The sequence below is a fragment of the Corvus hawaiiensis genome, chromosome 7 (assembly GCF_020740725.1).
Source record: "Corvus hawaiiensis isolate bCorHaw1 chromosome 7, bCorHaw1.pri.cur, whole genome shotgun sequence".
NCBI classification, from domain to species: domain Eukaryota; kingdom Metazoa; phylum Chordata; class Aves; order Passeriformes; family Corvidae; genus Corvus; species Corvus hawaiiensis.
This window is the reverse complement of record NC_063219.1, coordinates 29,624,979-29,644,323: the sequence shown is the minus strand read 5'-3', so window position 1 is coordinate 29,644,323 and position 19,345 is coordinate 29,624,979. Positions and strand designations below refer to the sequence as shown.

Below are 19,345 nucleotides of genomic sequence, written 5' to 3'. Positions count from 1 at the left end.
TAAGTGGATATAAATACATAAAATATATATGGGTTATAGAAAAATATAATATTGTACAGTTAGGTATCTTCTGTCGAAATACCAAGTATTGTAGAACTATGGGAACACTCCAGTCTGCAAGAGGTAAAGCTGGATTTCAAGAATGTCCATTTACTTAAGTGATGTTCTCTTGTTAGAAAGAGGAATGGAGATTGTTTGATGGTGTTTTTATAATTACATGGGAAGAAGCAGTGGAGAATATGTAGCAGGACCATTTTGTGCCTTATACAGTGTTAAATAGCCCTGCATTAGAAGGGAGATGTGTTTGATCCTCAGGCTGTAATGGATGGTCTAATATTTATTTGCCTCTTCCAACATACATTAATCTACAAAGGCTCTATCTAGTTGAATCTGCATCTTGTTGAGCAGAAAATAATTACCCAGAGCTTAACAAAATCCAACTTTCACAAAGGAGCTGCTTGAATATGGATTACTTTGTGCAGCCTAGGTGACAACTGTAGGCTATTTTCAGGTTTCTTTATCATCATTCACACTGCTTTCTAAGTTTCCTGCCTTTGCAATTTTCTTTCCCATCCTAAGTTCCCATTTTAGCGTAACTTGTGTTCCTAAATCAGCATCTTGCAGAGGCTACATAAAGCACCTGTCTGTGTCCCTTGCAGTGGATTTGCTCCTGCCTAAGCCACCCTTTTCCTGTCTCCACCTACACCACCAAACTACAGCAATTTGCCATGTTTACACAGAAGTCTCAGATCTGCAGCCTCAGAGTAGAAGCACAGGAGCAGAGCACGTCTTGATCTGACAGCTGCCTCCAGACACTGACTGACACAGGGCAGAGACAGGGGGTAACACTTGAGTGCACTGATTTGCCCAAGCTGCCTTTCCAAAAGGATATCTGGTCCCCTCTGCCTCTTCCCATATGGCAGCCCTGGGGAGCATGTTTTCTTAAGGCTCAAAAGCCTGCTGAGGCTTGGAAACGGTGGTGCTTCGCAACCCAGACAAACATGCCCCACATTCAGGAATTCCTTCTGGCTATTCCTTTCATTAGGACTTTAATAGTATCTGAGTTTTCTTGTGGATGAATGATCCTGTCACTGGTAGTCAGAGACCCTCTGTACTTTTGTTTTTATTAGAGGTCAGTTTTGTTTGGCACAGTGCCAAGAGTTTCTAATAGTGTTCGTGAAGGAACACTGTTGGTTGGTTTTTTTTTTTTACTAATCTGTTTTACTGATGTAAAATAAATCCAGATTTAATCAGAGATGGCATTAATCTTCATATTTGAATAAATGGAAGGTTGTTTTATTTCACAGCTTTAAAAATAAAAATAAATTCCTATCCAATAAAGAAGTCACTGTTGCTAGAAGATGATGGAATGGGATGTCAGAAAGTAAGAAATTGAATAGTTGTGTAGCTTGTGCGAGGCCATAATCTATAAACCTCAATCGATTAAAGTGATACTGAAAATGGTAGGCCAGAAGGTGAACTCTAGCAAGCCCAGGTCCCTGATGTGGAAAAGAAAATGAGATGAAACTGCCTGTAAAAATCCTCTGTCTGTGCACTGCTTTTTTTTTAATAAGTAACATATGTTTGACTCATAAATGGACTTCAGTTTTGGAGGTTGTTTTACACCATGGCTTTAATTTATGCATTCAAAACAAATCATGTGCAGGGCAGCAATCACTGATGCTAAGCATGTGTGGGTGATAAATGACACATACACACTTCAGCTTCTCTGCCTCTGCATCCAATATCACATGCCAAAATACCAAACCTTGTCTGTCCAGATTAACATCAACTCTACCCCTCACAGTGGTGGTACCTGTGAGCTGTAGTATGCTCTTCCCAAGCAGGGCCCTGCTCCACAAATAGCCCTGTGAATTCCTTATGGAGTATGTGGCTACTGGTCTTGAGGAAAGGGCAGTAACATCTGGCATGGAACATGTTATCTTCACCAACTGAGCAATGAAGCTGCTGCTTGACCAGCATCTGACTAAAGCAGCTCAGTTCCACTTGGCTTCTCTTCTCAGGGGGAAAGATAATGGATTTGTACAGATCGCTAACTCATTTCTGCAGTTTGAATTTTTAAAGGTATCAAAATTAGAGGAATTGTTTGAAGGTCTGGTGCTTTTTTTTTCCTTTCTAATCTTATTTTCTTAACCCACGAACATCCTTTTGATTCTCATTCTTCTCTTTTCATGCCATCTGGCTTTAGGGAAGACAGAGGTTGCTCTTCCTTGCATGGGCTATTGAGGTTGTCAGTAATTATGATTCGGTTGGCTGGAAGCTAATATGATTATTTGTTTAGTTCATCCCCTCTGCAGGTTGCTAGCAATGGGACAGTAAGCCTGTCTGCCAAACACAGCCTCATGCTTACAACTAACACAGCTAAAACCCCTTTATTGCTTGCAAAGAGATGTTCCCTCGCAGGTAACCATTCCAAGAGTGCAACAAACCAGTGTGGAATTGGAATTCTGAGGTCTGAGCTCCTGTGCTGCCCATGCTCCTGAGATGCTGAGCATGGATGTGCCTTGCAGGAGCAGCGTTGTAAATGTTTGCACTGCACCAGTGGATGTGCCTCTGGTGGACTGACTGATGATGCCCATGGGGTCTGAAGGACCAGGTACAGTGACAGTTCTTGTGTCTGCCTGACAAACAGGACCTTTACTGCATGTTCCCAACTCATGAGCAAAAACGCAGAACTGTCTCTTGGTGCAGTGACAGGGTTTTGAGCAAACACAGTTTGGGAAGGAACTTCTCAGGCTTTGGGTCTAGAGCCCTGCCTCTGCACATCATGTTCTGTCATTCCATTCCTATTTGCTTTTAGTCATAAAAAAGGAGTGAGAAAAAGTTAAATGAAAGAGAGGAAATGAAAACTGGGAGAGTAAGCACAGCCTGGCAGATGAAAGGAGCAGAGTTCTTCATTGTGAATATTTCAAATGAGTTTTGTGGCTCTTGGTACAAAATGGCATTTTTATGTGTCTTCTGTCTGGTAGTTACAATGGGAAGAGGCTGTAGTAATTCTTTTTTTCCTTTGGTCTGTCAAAGCCTAACCTCTTGGGCCTGGTTCCATTGATTTGATGATCCATTTATTATACAGTCTAAAGTTTTAACTCTCAGGGAAAAATGACCAAAAGATGAAGTTATCTAGACCCAGAGCAAATTAAAGTGGGAATGAAAAACTTTTGAAATACAGATGTTTAAGCTTTAATGAAGATTCTGAAAGAAGATGTCATTCAGGACATTATAAAAAAGGGATCTTGGGCAGCATCAGCATACTGGAAGCAGAAGCCTTTTTACAGCACATGCTATTAGTGAAGGCTCAGCACACCAGGTGTCAAAGACCATATAAAAACTCTTGTGAATCATAGGTAAGACTTTACATGGACTTCAGTGGACTGTGGATAGTGCCTTTCTTTCAGAGCCTTAATCTGTCGTGTTATCCCAGATCACTGCTGTAGAAATGATTGCAACAGCCAACAACAGGGAGGCTTACAGCTTCCAAACAGCAGGCAGCAGGTGAGCTGTTATGAGCAAGATTTTATTTTCATGCAAATGACCTTCTTAAGTGAGAATGAGGAACTGGAGAAAAAACCACCTTGACTAGGAGACACAAATGGAATTGTTTTTCAATTGAACATTTTCAGTGTATGCCTTTATGCCTCACACAAGACATTTATTGCGAGGCAATGAATTGAAATGAATCACTATTGATAGTAATGCCCTATCAAAATAAATCCAGCCTCTTAGATATCTGTGAATGTGAGGTTAGTAGACCGCCAGAGGGAAACTGGGGGCATGAACCATATGGTATCATCATCATCTTACTTTCACAAACATCCCACTTTGTAGGATTTCATTAACTAAGTCATTAGTATTAAGAGAGTCAGTGTTAACTTGCTATGCTCAGGTAGTCTTCTGGGATAATGGCTTCCCTCTAACCCTGGGAATTGTGGTGGGAGACACCAGGATAGTGTGTCATTAGTTCCTTGAGGCATTCCCAGCCTGCTACTGAGGAGACTTAAGTGAAATGTTCCCTCTATGTATGATATAAAATCTGGGCAACTGAGCCAGTGGCAGAAGTCCCATTGCCTTTGAAACACTGGAATTTCATTGTTGTATGTAAACTCCTTTGTATCTTATTTCACAGTATTTACATACTGCCCTGCAAGACTGCAGGCCCTGTGGCCTCTGTGAGATTTTTCAGCAGTATCATAGTACAAAATGGTACTTACATGTAAACATTTCAATTTATATTGTGTTCTGAGCACAGGGAGATGCTATGATATCTTTGCATTTTCCACACCATGGTGCCTAATCTGCTAAGAATGACAGTGTCCTTCTGAAGCATTTTGATTTGGGTATGCATGTGTGCTGGCATATATTTGTCTTTTGGTATGTGTTTGCTGATGTGGTTTTATCTTTTAATGACATAAATAGGGATATGTATATTCTAAAGATACTGTAAGGATATAAATTAGGTTGGCTTTTGAAGTGTTCACTGAAAGTATTTGCCAGAAATGACATTCTCTTGTGTTACGTACATTGTAATGCTTTTCCTGCTTAAAAAAGGGGAAAAAAAGGAGCAAATTTTGTGTAAGTAAATACATTTTTCCTCACCCCTAAGTGTATTGCTGTCAGCTGATATAATAGGTTTCTCACCAGAGTTGAAGCAGATGAGACTGCTCTGAGTCCTGAAGGGAGGCAGACAGCATAGCTATTTTGTTTTCAGATTTCAAATGGTTTTGAGGGCCTGCCATGAGATGAGGAGAAGTCCCAGGCTGTGATGGTTGTTAAATTACAGAGTGCGTGTTTTGACAGCCCAGCAGAGCCTGGGCTGGGTAGGAACTCGTTACACCCTGGATGCAGAGCGTGGGGCTGGCTGCAGCTTCCAGCCAGCAAGTGCCGTGCCAGGCATTGCCCAGAGCCCAGCAGCACAGCCTGCCATGCCAGGCTTTTCCCAGAGCCCAGCAGCACAGCCTGCCATGCCAGGCATTGCCCAGAGCCCATCACCACAGCCTGCCATGCCAGGCATTGCCCAGAGCCCAGCAGCACAGCCTGCTGTGCCAGGCTTTTCCCAGAGCCCAGCAGCACAGCCTGCCATGCCAGGCTTTTCCCAGAGCCCCATCACCACAGCCTGCTGTGCCAGGCTTTTCCCAGAGCCCAGCAGCACAGCCTGCCATGCCAGGCTTTTCCCAGAGCCCCATCACCACAGCCTGCTGTGCCAGGCTTTTCCCAGAGCCCAGCAGCACGGCTGGTGGCTCTGCAGCTCGGTTACTGATGGCCTGGTCGCGGCAGTGGCAGGGGAGCGCGGGCTGTGATTCAGTGAGCGCGCTGTGAGGGACCCGGAGCCGGCTGCTCCCGGCCAAGAGCAGCACATTAGCTCTATGACATACATTATGATATTGCCAGCAAAGTGGTCAGTGCCTAACTGGGATATGCTACAGCCTGTGGAGTGGCTGAGGGCTGCAGCACAGAACATATGGAGATTATTTCCCGAATTTATGCAGCACGTGTTTTCCTATAAATTAAATTCAGTGAAAATGTGTATCATAATAGGGTGATGCTCACAACAGCCTTCCCTGTTATGAATTACAATGACCTCTCTCAGCCTGCTGGGTGCCTAGTGAAACGGCTTCATGCAACTGGAAACAATAGTGTATGTGGTGTCCGGCTCTGAAAGCCTGACCAAAAGGCTCTCTAACGATAAGCAGGGCCTTCCCCCCCCCCCACCACCAATCCTCCACTGTTTCTCTTTTTCTTCCTTTTAGAAACTGCCCAGTTTCCTCCTGAGGTGCCAAGCTGTCAAGAGTGTGGGCAAATGCCCCAGGGTCTGCTCTGTATTGAACTGGGTGCTGCCCTTGCTGAGGGGCTGCTGGACAGCAAAGGCAGCTCTGGATGTGGCAGCAGCCCCACTTCGTGGGTGAGGGTGCTGTGGGTTGCCAAAACAGGAGGACAGGGGTCCTTAGCCAAAGTAACAAGCAAAGCAGCACATGTCCCTTCTGGTCCTTGGGCTGAGCATCCCGAGTCATTTTCTGGGTAAATACTTGATGTTCTGTTGCCTGGGGCTGGGGTAAAATCATCTTTGCCTTTTTCTTGGATGTGCTGAAGCAACTGAAGGAAAAATACAGTAGACACAGTCATTGTAACTACCTTCCTAAAGCACGGAAAAGAAGTTATGTTCCTTACAACTCTGTATGTGAAATCTTTAGCAGAGGAAATGTAGGAAGGGAGCAAACTGGAAACTCATAATTAAAATATAAATGTGTCTGTGTATAGATATATATAAAGCAATGGGTACCAGACATCAAAACAATCTGGGGTTTGCTTTGGGACAAATCACTGTGGAGTCAGTGTCTTCAGCTGTGTGTGAGGGACTTGCTTTTTCATTTGTAGCTGATTACAGGCTAATAGGATTTCAAAAGTTTCTGGGAGGGAACAGTTCACATCTCATTGCATTTGAGGGGGTGGGGTTTTTTTTGATGTTTCATTAATCATACTGATACCTAGCCTTAAAATACATTTTATTACTCTCCTGTTTAGCTTCTTGAACTGAATCTTTCTCCTTGGTCCCTTGCTGCTGTCTAATTGGCAGTTTTCAAGTCATTTGGGACTTTTTGAAAGATCTTATCAGCCTTTTATGCGATAGAGGAGAATGGATCATGGGGATTAAAAATAGTGTTGTGAATGTTTTTAGGTTTAGTCCTCTCTTTGTCTTTCACTAATACGTGCATGATGTGGCTTGTACATTTATGTTTTCTCAATGAAAATGAACGATTTGAAAGCAACTCATGGGAACGACCAATACAGCAGAATTTTATTGGTACAGACTACTTCTGTGACTGATCTTTTCTGTTTAGTAGCAGTAGTAGCCCTAGTTATTTTTCTTTAGCAGCTCACATGTTGGGAACACACACTTAGCCTGTAAATATGGATTCAGGAGGAAAATGAATACGGCAGTGTTCAAAGCAGCCAAAAGCCTAGAAATAATGTTCTGCTGTGACTTTTCCAAACTGACATCTTGATGCGGGGATTATAAATGAAACCATTGTTCCAGCAAAGGCCAAGACTAATAGAAAGCCTTTATTACCAGTCCATTGGCTAATTCTGCTTGTCTAACCCCTTTAGATGGACACAGTGTCAGAAAACAGTCACAGAGGTTGCTTTGTGTGAGATTTGGCCTGCTGCGTGTTTACATGGGGGCACAAAGATATCTCAATGACAAGTGCTCTTTGACTAAAATTTGTAAAGTCATTTTCTTTCCCTAGGCCTTGGAGAGGAGTGAACTGATGTTTAATCTGCAGCTTCTATGAATGATATTTGCTTTGTGTCCTATCACCCTTCTATTCATTTTCTTTTTCCCCATCCAAGCAGGTAAACCTCTGCTTAGAAGAAATTGTTTCTTCCACTGAGCCTCGGTGTGGTTGACAGCTGTCATATATGAGGATTATACTTGAATACGTGTCTTTAGAGCTAGACAGTTATAAGGGGCTTTAATCTTTTGTCTTTGCACATGCAGGGAATGCCTGGGAGCCAGAGACCCTTACTGTGGCTGGGATAGCAAGCAGAAGCGATGCACCACCATTGAGGACAGCTCCAACATGAGCCTCTGGACTCAAAATATTACTGAGTGCCCAGTAAGTGGAAGGAGTGGAAATATTTTATACATACTGATGTGTGTATGTGTAGAAGGGAGAAGGGGAGGTGAGTGTGTGGCAGTCTGAAAAGGACTGGCTGTTATAAAAGCAGTGGCACGCACTAATACCTGTGCACAGCTTCTTGTTTAGAACATGGAGACCCCAAATGTATTTGTTTCCTCTGAAAGAGGGATCCTAAAGCAAGCATTCAGTCTTCCTCATGCCCACCCATGCCTTGGGTGAAAAAGAATGGATCATGCTGCTAAGTTACTGCTGAGAACCATGTAAGCCCCAGCTGAAACTTGAGCTTGCTGTCTGCACGATTTTCTTGGCTTCCCTGCAAGCTGGGGAATCAGAATAGCCTGCTGCTCCAGGATGCTAATACAGCATCCTGGGGCAGCAGTCAGGTAATTTTCCTCTTGGATCCCTGAGCTGGGCCCAGGAGACAACACTGGTGAAAAGTGTTGTACTGGCAGGAAGAGCCATCTAGACAGCAGCACAAATTACTGCATGTGTGGTTTGCAAAGGGAACAAAAACATACAGTGTGTACTAGAGAAATCAAGGGACGGGGAGAGTGCGACTGAGAGAGGGGGTGTGAGAAAGACAATATTGGGTTCTCATCTGACTGCAGCAGACCAGAGACCAAATCTACATGATATTGCAAGGAGATGGCCTTTTTTCCTGGCCCTGGTCTCCAAGAGATGCATATAGAAAAGAAGTGTCTCTGCTTGAATCAGTTTGAGTTGACTCTCCAGCTCCCTTTCCAGCCACCCACCCTTCTCTGATGGCAATATCCAGTTCCTGGCTGTGATCCCCAGAAGCTGTCTGGCCGAGTATAATTCCTGCTGCTTGAATTGTACCTGCATGCTGGCTGGGGAGGAAAAACCAGTCTTGTTAAATAAAGTGAGGGTGGGGGAGAAATTGTCATTAATGTTCATTGTTATTATCTAACGTCAATTAGCATATTAATACTGCTAAGTCCAGTAGATAGGGAGGGAGGACTGGATGGGTTGTATCTTCAGTACGCTATTTCTGTCTGGAGGTGCTGGGATGTTTATTCCCGTTATCTCCCTTACTCCTCAGATATTTTCCCAGGAAATACTAGTCATTACTTCAATCCATCCTCAGCTTGGCAGGCTTAAGTTTTTCACTGCTGGATTCAGAGGCTTGTGTGTTTATAACCCTCCTGTGTTGAACTGGGATGCAGTGCTTCTTGATTGCCCATGCTGTTATCTCGTCCTGCTTAATGCCTGTGTCTGTTGATAGGTGTGTGAGGTGTTAATCCTCTAGTTTGAACATGTCTGCTGTGGTGCACACTAGGGAGCAAACTACTCCAGATCATTGTTTCAAGGTCATAAAAATTCAGCACAGAATATTCAGGAGCTTTGGCTGTTCTTGGGGTGCTAGTTTTACATTTGTTTTAGCATTCCATTGTAGATTATTTTCTGTGTAGATGCTCCCATTCTGTTACATATATCAGCCTTGTGCTCTTTGACTGACAGGCTGCCAAGCCGTTTAAAATCCACATGCAAGTACTTTCTTTTTCTTTCACCTCTGCCACTCACACTAGAATGAATTCACACTGGCGTGGAGTGGGATAGCTCATTTAAGCACCTACATCAGCAATATCCAAGTATTTCCTTGTATTCAGTGCAGGACAAAGGTCATGGTCAGCAGAAGAAAGGGTCTAGAAGTGCATGTGCAGATGAGCACTGAAAAGGGACGGAAATGCAGTGACCCAATGCCAAACTTCACTCCAGCAAAAGACCTGTCTGAGTTTAGTTGGATGAGTTACTGTCATAAGAAGTCCTGGCTTTTCCCACCCCACTTTTCTGGGCTGAGCACCAGGCGCTCAGCTGTGCTGGTACAGCTGTATGTGAGATCACAGTCAAGTGTGAAATTGTGTCGATTAAAAGCACCCCTCCCAAATAAACTTTTCCTAACCCAGATAATGTCAGTGAGTTCTTTCGCAGCCTAGCCCACAAACAGATGTCCTGGCACAGCTGAGAGACTGGCATTCAGCAACTTTTAAAGCCAGAACTGGCATATTATTGAATTATATCCTACATGGGCCAGGCATTTGTGTGAGTCAACCACAACACTAACACAACTTGACTGCTGCTCTTGTGCAAACGGGCTTGTTCAGAGCTAGTCTGAACATCTTTGTACAGCACTACCTTGTGCCACAGATTCCCACTCTCCAGCTTTAATATTAAGGGACTTTAGATAGAGGCTTAATCATGTAGTGTTAACACAATACATTGGGTAATGGTTAATATATGTTATTACTAGATAACATCCAGAATCTCCTAAAGGTTCATTACTGAGGTTGCAATGTCAACCATTTTAACATTAAGAAATGGTAGCACACAAATTCCACAAACTAAACTGCTCTTCTGTGTATGTGCCCATGCTTTATCAGGGAATCCTGATGAAGGATTGTATGTGCTTTCCTGGAAGAAGGGAGGGAGGTGCACTTTGATTTTAGAAAAACAGACACATCCTATTTTGTGGTATCTTACTGATGCCAACATGAGCCACCAGCAGGAAAGGAACTTCAGCTTTAGCCAACAAACTATTAGCCAAGCTCATGGTGTCACTGTTGAGGGTGGTTGGCAAGTCAGGAATTAAGTATTCCCAATAAAGTGTACTGTCCTCCTTATCCTCAGCCAAACAATGATCTTCCTTCCAGGTTTTCATTCCAGTCCCACTCTGTGTTTACAGCAAACCCCTATCTTAGTCATATTGCATCTGTTCCATGCTACCTCATTTTCTTACTAATCAATGGCAGTTTCCCCACTCTGGTTTTGGGTGTCTTGTACCCTGCTGTCAATTCACGTGGACTGAGCTGCTCAGAGCTGCATTGCCCAGGGTGATCCTGCTCTGGCCCACACTGAAGCATGTCCAGTGCACAGAAAAGACGTTGGGTGCAGGGATCAAAATCTATGAATCTCTGAAAACTGAGAATTTTTCCCATGTCCCAAGGATTTTATACCCTGGACAGTTTTGAATGGCTTTTCATGGGAATTGAAAAAGGTGTTACAAGGACAAAAATTTCAGTTCCTTGCTCGGAACACTAGTTTGCTTCAAGGAAAATATTGCTACTTATGGACAGTCTTTTTTGCTTTTTTTTGATTTTATAAATGGTTTAAGTAGTTTCACTGAAACTTTGCAAGACTTTTCAGCTTACATCGAACAGCTAACATGGAAACTTCCAGATTAAGTAATTAAAGCTTGGCAAAATTATAAGCTTTTGATATCTGAATCCTAAGACAAGGAATAGATGAACTGAAAGAACTAGGAATGCTTCAGTCTTACCTGTAATATCAGAATAAACATGGAAAATATCCTGGTAGCAGGGATTAGGAGTGGGAGTGGGCAGTCTGAATTTTTAGATCCTGCACTTGAGCCTTTAGATTCTACAACGAAGAAAGAAAAAGATGAGGCCTTTGGTGTGAGTGTGGCAGTTTATAAAAGACAAGAATTCCAGAACTGGCAATATTGTCAGGTGAGGGAGGGGCATTTGATCAGATGTGTTTTTAAAGATGTCCTCTCTGTCTGATGGGCACTGTGTGGGCTTCAAAGGATTTGCCTTGTAAAGGTATTCCTGAAAAAGATCAATGCATGTGGGTTTTTATCCCACTTCCCAAGTTTGCTCTTTTGAAGATATTTTTTGTGAATTTAAAGATGGAATAATAACCCATATGTAATTTCTTAAGTATAAAAACTTCCCACACTCACAGCGTGACATGTTTATAAATCTCAGCATTTTGGTTATGGTTGCTTATTTGTTTAATTTTTGGGTTGTTTCCCAGTATCACTTATGAGCCAATAATTATTTATCAGCTTTTTTTTTTTAATTGATGACACAGGCCATATCATACCATTGATTTCTGAACAGGAATCTTGCTGGAATCAGCAAGGCTTTCTGGGTCAAAAATGAATAGAAATGATGCAATGCTTGGATTAGGGCTTTTGTAAGGCAGGAGGAAAAAGGACATAAAAATCTAGTATTAAGTGTCTCAAAGTACTTCTTTTGACTCCCCCCCTCCAACTTTTAGAAACCCAACTGTACTGATTTTTAAACAATGTTTAAAACAGCAAATTCAACAACAACTACAAAGCTCAGGGATCTCCTCTGTGGGCATCTTGCCTTTTAACCTGCAGCCCAGAGCAAATTTTTACAACTACATGATAATCTATTGCAAACAAAGGCTTACAGCAGATGCCTGAAACCCCTGGCTGCAGCCTGACAAGTGCAGTATCAGATCTAAATCGCTTCCATGCCACTGCTGCATATTTTTGATGCTGCTGTAGATGGGTGAGAGGGGAAGATGACAACCCACCAGAGGTACATTCTGAGTGTTTAACATAGTGCCAGTCTTGGAGAATAAGCACAGAGCTGGAAAGCACTCTTCCCATGGCTGTGGTTGGCTCCCTGTGTGGCTCCTGAGCAGCTTCATAGCCCCTCCATGCGTTAATTTACTTGTCTGTAAAGCAGGGACAATCATTCCCCCCCTGGGGCAGCCCAGGGGCCTGCTCTTGCTGGCAGCAGAGCTCAGTGAAACATGGCACAGTGGGGTTTGTCAGGGCAACTGGCTCAGGTTTGGGGCCAGGGCTGTTTGCCAGGACCCCAGCCTCTTCCTTCCTTCATCCTTCATTGCGTGTGACACCGAGGCCAAATTCAGTGTTTCCTTCAGCAGTGGTTTTACCAAAGCTGCTGAGCATCCCACCACCACATGGGTGACCCCACAGGCATGAGCCACTTGCAGGCAGCCACCATCTGTGCCATCTGCCTGCAAGGCCTGGCACTTTGGGATGGGGCATGGGGTGGGGAGCATGGAGGAAGCCACCAGGGCAGAAGTGCATGATGGTGCTTGTGCTGTAAAAAGGGAGTAGCTGTACACAGGTAGGGCCAGCACCAATCCCTTTCAGCCTTGTGTTTCTCAACAAGTAGTAGAGGGGATGCCAGGGCAGGGGTATTCAGGGCAGCTTTCAAGACATGGTCTTGGGCTGCAGGATTCTGCAGTAGTGGTGGAGTGGTAACAGGAAGGCAGTGGTGGCCAGGAGTGATCCCAGGAGAAGCAGGTAGCACACAGCCTCTCCAGACAGACTTGGGAACAAGGGGCCCAGCAACCTGGTCCCCCAGCCCTCAGCTTAGGGCTCCCCTAGCAGCACTGGTTAAAACAGGGCACAGGAGAGCAAGCTCTGACACACTGTCTACTGGAGGGTTGTCACCAGTCCTGAAATAGTTCTATTTCTCATGCTCTTGGTCTGCCAGAACTACTGTATTTTTCCTTTGTTACAGTGTGCAGGAAGCTCTCAAGTCCCAGCCTGTTCAGGGCTGTGCAGGCATGAAGCAAAGGGCAGAGGGGACAGATAGTAGTGTGGTCTGGTCCATAAATTGTCTTGAGATGAATTCTTGCTCTTTAGGTGACTATGTGATCCTCAGCATTAATGCTAGTCATCATCATCTGCTTCACTTTTTGTTCTTCATCCACATGGCCATTTAGGGTATGGCTCAGCTTAGAAAGGGAGACAGTTCTTACTGCACGTTTGGACAGGGCCAAACTCAGTGAGGCCCCAGCCTCAGCTGGTCACTACGGTTATATGAACACTAACTTGGAAAATACTCTGCAGGAAGCCCTGCAGAGGCTGCAACATGATGGAGTGAGGTCAGCCAGTATTGGCTGTGGTGTTGCTTGAAAGACTGAAGCTGTGCAGCGTGGAACAGGGAGTGTGGTGGTTGTGTGGTGTGGCAGATAGATGCTTGCTCCTGGTGTGGTGCTGGCTGGGTCGGCTCGGTGCCTGTGTGCACATGTTAGGTATGTGGTGTGGAATTTGGAGGGTAAATATTGATGTGGCATTGTCTGAAAACAGCCCTCTGTTTTGAATCCTGCTCGCAAGCACAGACAGCTCCCCTCTAAGCTGCATCTTAATCCCCCTGGAAGCTTTGTTTGGCATTTCTATTGTGGGCCTGTCTCCAGAAATGTAAACTTGCTATTAATGACCTTTTTTTCCTCTTAAAATTAGGTGAAAAACCTGACAACAAATGGAAGGCTGGGGCCTTGGTCCCCATGGCAACTGTGTGAGCATTCGGATGGGGACAGCACAGGCTCCTGTATGTGTAGATCACGTTCATGTGACAACCCTCGTCCTCGCTGTGGAGGTCGCAGCTGTGAAGGGGCCAGGATTGAGGTTGCAAATTGTTCAAGGTACGTCAGCATTTTGTGCTTCTTACGGGAACAAGAGTTGTGTCTGTGCACAGCTTAGCTCCTTCCTTGTGACCATGTCATTGTATCCCAGCCAAAGTGAGGTGTGTGAGGTCGAGCTTGAAGTCAGTGTAAAATGAAGAAACCCAAGGGCTCTGAGTGAAGAGCACTCAGCCAAGGCTCTTGGAAGATGAGCACCCCAAATTATTGTACCGTACACTGTGCCTTGGTTTCCCTCAGTTGTACAGTGAGTAGTGACCCCTCAGGAGGAGGTGAATAAGGCAGAGGTAGTTGTTAGCCAGCTGAACAGCAGACTAAAAAAATCAGAAAGCTCATAACTTCTCAGAGTTTGGGTTCCAAGGCCGCATTGCCAAAAACAAGCAGAGCTCCTTCAGAGCAACTCCTGTGAGGACAGGGCTGAGCCTAGCTCCAGGCAAGGCTTGTTTGCCTTGTTCTGTGAGTCTGTGACCTGTCTGCAGCACAGCCTGTCTGCTGGGCAGGTGAGAGCAGCACGTCATCCTCTGGCAGCGAGCGGGCTCGGGAGACGGCCCGGGGACGGCGCCGGAGCAGCACAGGCAGCTCAGCTTGTGCCCAAATGCTGCCTGCCCACAGAAGCCTGGAGCTCAGCTTTGGCAGTATGGAAGCTAAATGTCCTCCTGTGGGGTGCCCAAACATAGCCATGGTGTTTGTGTCCGTGGTACCCCACCACCCTCAGACTACATCATGTCATGACTCAAGGGAAGATGATGCAATAGTGTAAACACTATTTAACCAGGGTGGGGGCAGCCAGGATTTTGCTAAATATTGGGTCAATACAGTTTTAATCTACTTTATCTTCTCCATAAACATTAATTCCATTAAGGACATCTGCCTCTTGACTCATCCCTTGAGATCAGTGCTGGTCTTGGCACCAAAAATTCAGCAATATTCATGTTTTAATTGGCATCTCTCCTTCCAGTTATGGGCTGTGCTGCCCAAAAGGTGTGCAGTCATTCCTGCCCCTGTGCTGCCACCGTGGGCTGAGCAAAGCCTTCCCCAGGCAGGCTTTTTCTGTCAGTGGCAAATGGAAAACATGCCAGTGGGATGGGTTTCTCAGCACTGCTCTGATGGCAAAAGAGGCAGGAGCAGCTTCTAAGAAGGGGATGAAAAACAGATTATTCAATCTTGAGACATAACAAAACAGCATGGTTTGAAAAATAGGGACATCTGGTCATCCTACATCCGCTTCAGCCCTCAAATTTCCTTTAATTGACTTCATACAGCATTGAGATTTCTTTCTGCAAAGAGGGAGTAGGATGTTTAAAAATGAGTTCTGTTAGAAAGCTGGAGATCTGAAAGTGGAAGGTGTCTTCATTTCTGCTAAAAATCCTGAAACACAAATAGATGTTAAGAGCTGTTGGGTTTTTGAGGATTTCTTTAGTAGAAATTACTTGCCCTTTTTGCAGCAGTAACAGCAACCTTGCATTTGATTTTTTTTCTTTTCATGATTGTACATATAATCTTTCTTTTGGGTTAAAGAGTTGGGAGGTAGTAGGTGGTTTAAAAAATAGCAGAATAAAATGGAATAGTAGGATTTTTATATGAGTGAATTTCTTGTTCTTTGACCTTGTTTAGGGTGGGAGAGGGGAAGGGAGAGGGATGAGAGAACAAGAAGAGGAGGGGGGAAAGATCTAACAGGGTTCTGAAATAAAGCTGCCAAGAACAGGCAAGAGTTGATAAAAAACACAAAAACTGTGAAGGGCAATGTGGGTTTTAACTTTCATCCTCTTCCCTGATTGGTGCTATGCCAGGAAATATTTCTTGCCAGCAGTGTTATTAGTTCAGTAAATGCTTTGAAAATTAACATCTGTTTTCAAGCTTAGCTTTCAAGTCAGTGAGCACCTGAGTTGTTTTTTGACTAGACTTTTTAGAAAGATTTTTCTTTATAAAAAAACACACCCCAGAAAAGATATTTTTTGGCTTAAGGCACTGAAGTGTCAAGATTAGACAGTTTTATAAGACACAGCATTACCACTGGCTCCATATGAAATGAAACCTGCAGCACAGAAGAGATGAGATATGGTTCCTTCTCTCCTGCTTCAAGGTCCAGTGCTGCCAAATCAGAGGAAGGTGAGCTTTAATAGATGCAAGATTTTAAAGATGAAAATGTTGGCTTCTGTGTAAGCACAAGTTTGAGGTACCTCACACAGCAGCGTGGCAGGAGCCGCCTGCACGTGCTCAGCCTCTCACAGGAGCTTTGGCAATATCTTCAGCGCTGAGGTGTGAACTAGGGGGTTTTACATCACACTGGCTTCAGGCTGTGTTACCACTGTTCAGCAGAGATGTGATCACTCATTAAACCATGAAACTAGATCCTGCCTCTGAGCTCTTAATTGCCTCTGGTTTCTACAGATTTAAGGTCACAGTACAGTGACGTCTGCAGGTGGCCATGAAAGCTAGAAGCAATTATTGTTATTTTTAATGAAATTTGAGATTTCCATTTAATAGGATTCAATGCTGAAGGCTTTAGGAATATTATATATAAGAATATACAAAATATGATGAGGTTTGTGATAAAAACATGGGAGCTGGCAGTGGTGTTGCTGTAAGAGATTTAAAGCATCAATACGTACTGAATTAGCAGAGGGTAGGTTTTTTACGTCCATTGGCACAACTGGCCTTCACGATACTCAAAACCTGAACTCTTTGTGCAGAAGTGTTCAAGACATAGACCTTTGGGATCAGCCATTGGGTCAGAAGAGCAGGGTTATGAGACATGGGGAAGATGATGGGGGAATAGTCAATCAAAGTTACACTAACAACGCTATTGCCCAGCAAGTCCTAGGAGACATTTTCAAAATCATTCAGCATTGTCTTCATTCTCTTCCTTTCCAATTCTTAGAGAATTCAAAGGGAGGAAAGTTAGGCCACTGCTAAGCACTTTCAAAACTCCCTTTTAAAAATCTCCCCTGATACAAAGTCTGGTTGAAATGAATAATCTATTCTCCCATGAGTTCAACACTTCCCCCATACTCTGTTCTCTCTTACCCTCTTTGTTAGAAATGGCGCTTGGACACCGTGGTCTTCCTGGGCCCCCTGCAGCACCTCCTGTGGGATTGGCTTCCAGGTCCGGCAGCGATCCTGCAGCAATCCTGCTCCACGGTATGGGGGCAGGGTCTGCGTTGGACAGAGCAGGGAAGAAAGGTAAGAGTTGTCCTTGATGGTGTGTGTTCATTTCTGTGGCTGTAATGTTGGCAGCTGGAAGTGGTGGCTGGGAATGCAGATTGAGGCTGTTGGGCTCAATGCAGAAAGCAGAAGCAGTCCCAGAGCCTGGGAGGCATGCGGCTGTTTACAAGCATGGACACTCTCTTTCAGTGAGCCTGTGAACATCAGACACTTCAGAGCTGCCCTCACTCCCAAGCAGGACCCTTCAGGCCTTCACAAGTATTCCTGTCCCACACAGAGGGCTGACTTCCTCCCGAAATGCAGAAGCTGTGCCTGCTGTTTGCACTGTAGAGTTTACAGGCACAGTTACTCTGTTCTGATCTGTCCCTGGAGTGGCAGCTGAGTATGTGCAGCTTTCACTGCCAGTTGCACCATTCCCAAGTCTCTATTACTTGTTCTGATGCTCCAAAAGCAGTTCATGACAAAATACAGCTTAACTCACAGATTCAGGGTTGAGTTTTTGTAGGGCATGGCATCAGAAAAACATCTTTTTTCCCCTCTAAGCTACGAAAATTTCACACAAAATTACTAAAACCTAATACTTTCTGAACCTACAGAGCCATCTGCACTATAATGCTTCTTCAAGCTTGGCCCCTCATGAAACACGTGCTTCAAGGCATCCCAGCTTCTTTCCAGGCCTGACATTTCATTAAAGGGCACCTCTACTTGGCAATAGGCTGTTGCTTGTCTCTTGAGTGGTCACTAAGACATATGTCTCTGCATTTCTCAGAATAAAAAGAGCAATTCATTTCATTGCCTTGTTTCAGGACATTTTAATGTTTGGTTTGATTTGTGTCCATTCACAATGGTCCTTTTTGGGTTTGAAGACTACCTCTGAGTAAATTGCAGTTCTGTGTGATTAAATTTGAGAACAATATTGGTTAAAAAGCTGAACAAAGTTACAGTTACTTTTGACACAGAACATGAAGTAGCATTCACGTAGGGCCTGCTTTTAGATGCATATAGCATCTGGTTGCAAACTCCAGTTTCCTAGGGTCGAGGCAGCAGTAAAAGCCAGACTGTGTGAAGAGAAGATTGTCAGGTGTTTAGCACTTGCCATTAGTGACAGATGACTGTTGAGTTGTCCTCCCACCAGTCATCCCATTTAGAATATTTACTATCCACTCTCCCTTTTTGTGACACTTGGGCTTCAGTTTATGAGCTCTTTTGTGGACTCAGTGTTTGTGGAAAAGTTTTGAGACAGAGCACTTGAGAAAACCTGATCTCGACCATTCACTCCAACTGTCTCACCGAGCTCAGCCTGATTAACCACCCCCATTTGGTACAAAGGCTACATTTCTCTCCATGGACAGGAATATTGCTAATCTGACATTGTGTCAGTCTCTGCTGGCTCTCTGTGCATGCATCAGTTGTGCCCAAATGCAGTGTGCAGTCTTGCATCTCGCACCATTTTGTACCTCGGATGTGCTGACGTGGAGTTTTTTGAGCAGTGCTCTTTCTTCTTTCAGATTCTGTAATGAGAACAGTCCATGTCCATTACCGATTTTTTGGTCTTCATGGGGACCTTGGAATAAATGTAGCGTGAATTGTGGTGGAGGGATTCATTCAAGGCAGAGGTCCTGTGAAAATGGAAACACATGTCCAGGCTGTGCTGTGGTATGTATTGTTTACTGACATTGCACGAGGGGCACCTGTTGACAGTAGCATCAAGGAACAGGATATTTAGCTCTTCTCTCCACTGTGGTTTTATTTCTCAAGCAAGAAGAAAATGCTGTCCTCAGCTTTTGCTGGAGAGGATGCTGAAATGAACTTGGAAACAGAGGGGTGGCAGATTTACGGACAGACTGGTCTACAGAGTACTTCCTTAGGCCTCTGTAGGCTGATATCAAGTCCTTCACCTGAAAGATCTATAGATGTTCTTTTCTTCTGTCCCACTCCCAAGAATTATCCTGTTGAGTCAAGGAGGCCACACACACATCAGAAATGAGTTGCACTGTCATACTTGAGTAAACAAGAGGTCCAACACCCCATCTGCTCTTTTTATTTTCCCTTTCCTGTTCCGGCAGCTGTTTCATGCAGCCTTTTTAATTGATTGTAGGGTTTCCTTTCAGTGTAAGCAGACTTGATCTGGAACCTCCCATTTCTTCACAAGCTGTTTGGCATTTACGCTAGAACCATGAAGTCCTGAAGCATTGCATTTCTTCCCCTCTGCCAGAAAAGAGTTGTTTATTTAGTTACTTTAAATCAAGAACACAAATGTTTATCACTGGAATTCCTTCCACTGGTGACGAGAATTGTAAAACCCTCAAATCCCCCCATTCCCAGCCAGCCAGAAT

General features: G+C 44.2%; 1 protein-coding gene across 8 annotated transcripts in view; it reads left to right on the top strand.

Moving 5' to 3' along the window:
• The window catches only part of SEMA5B (semaphorin 5B), a 269,726-nt gene that overhangs the window by 219,961 nt on the left and 30,420 nt on the right, over positions 1–19,345 (top strand). For all 8 annotated transcript variants that reach the window (XM_048309256.1, XM_048309257.1, XM_048309258.1 and 5 more), the window contains 4 exons: positions 7,514–7,631; positions 13,666–13,847; positions 16,884–17,027; positions 18,518–18,665. In XM_048309256.1, coding sequence (XP_048165213.1) covers positions 7,514–7,631; positions 13,666–13,847; positions 16,884–17,027; positions 18,518–18,665 — 592 coding nt within the window. The remainder of the gene's footprint in view (positions 1–7,513; positions 7,632–13,665; positions 13,848–16,883; positions 17,028–18,517; positions 18,666–19,345) is intronic.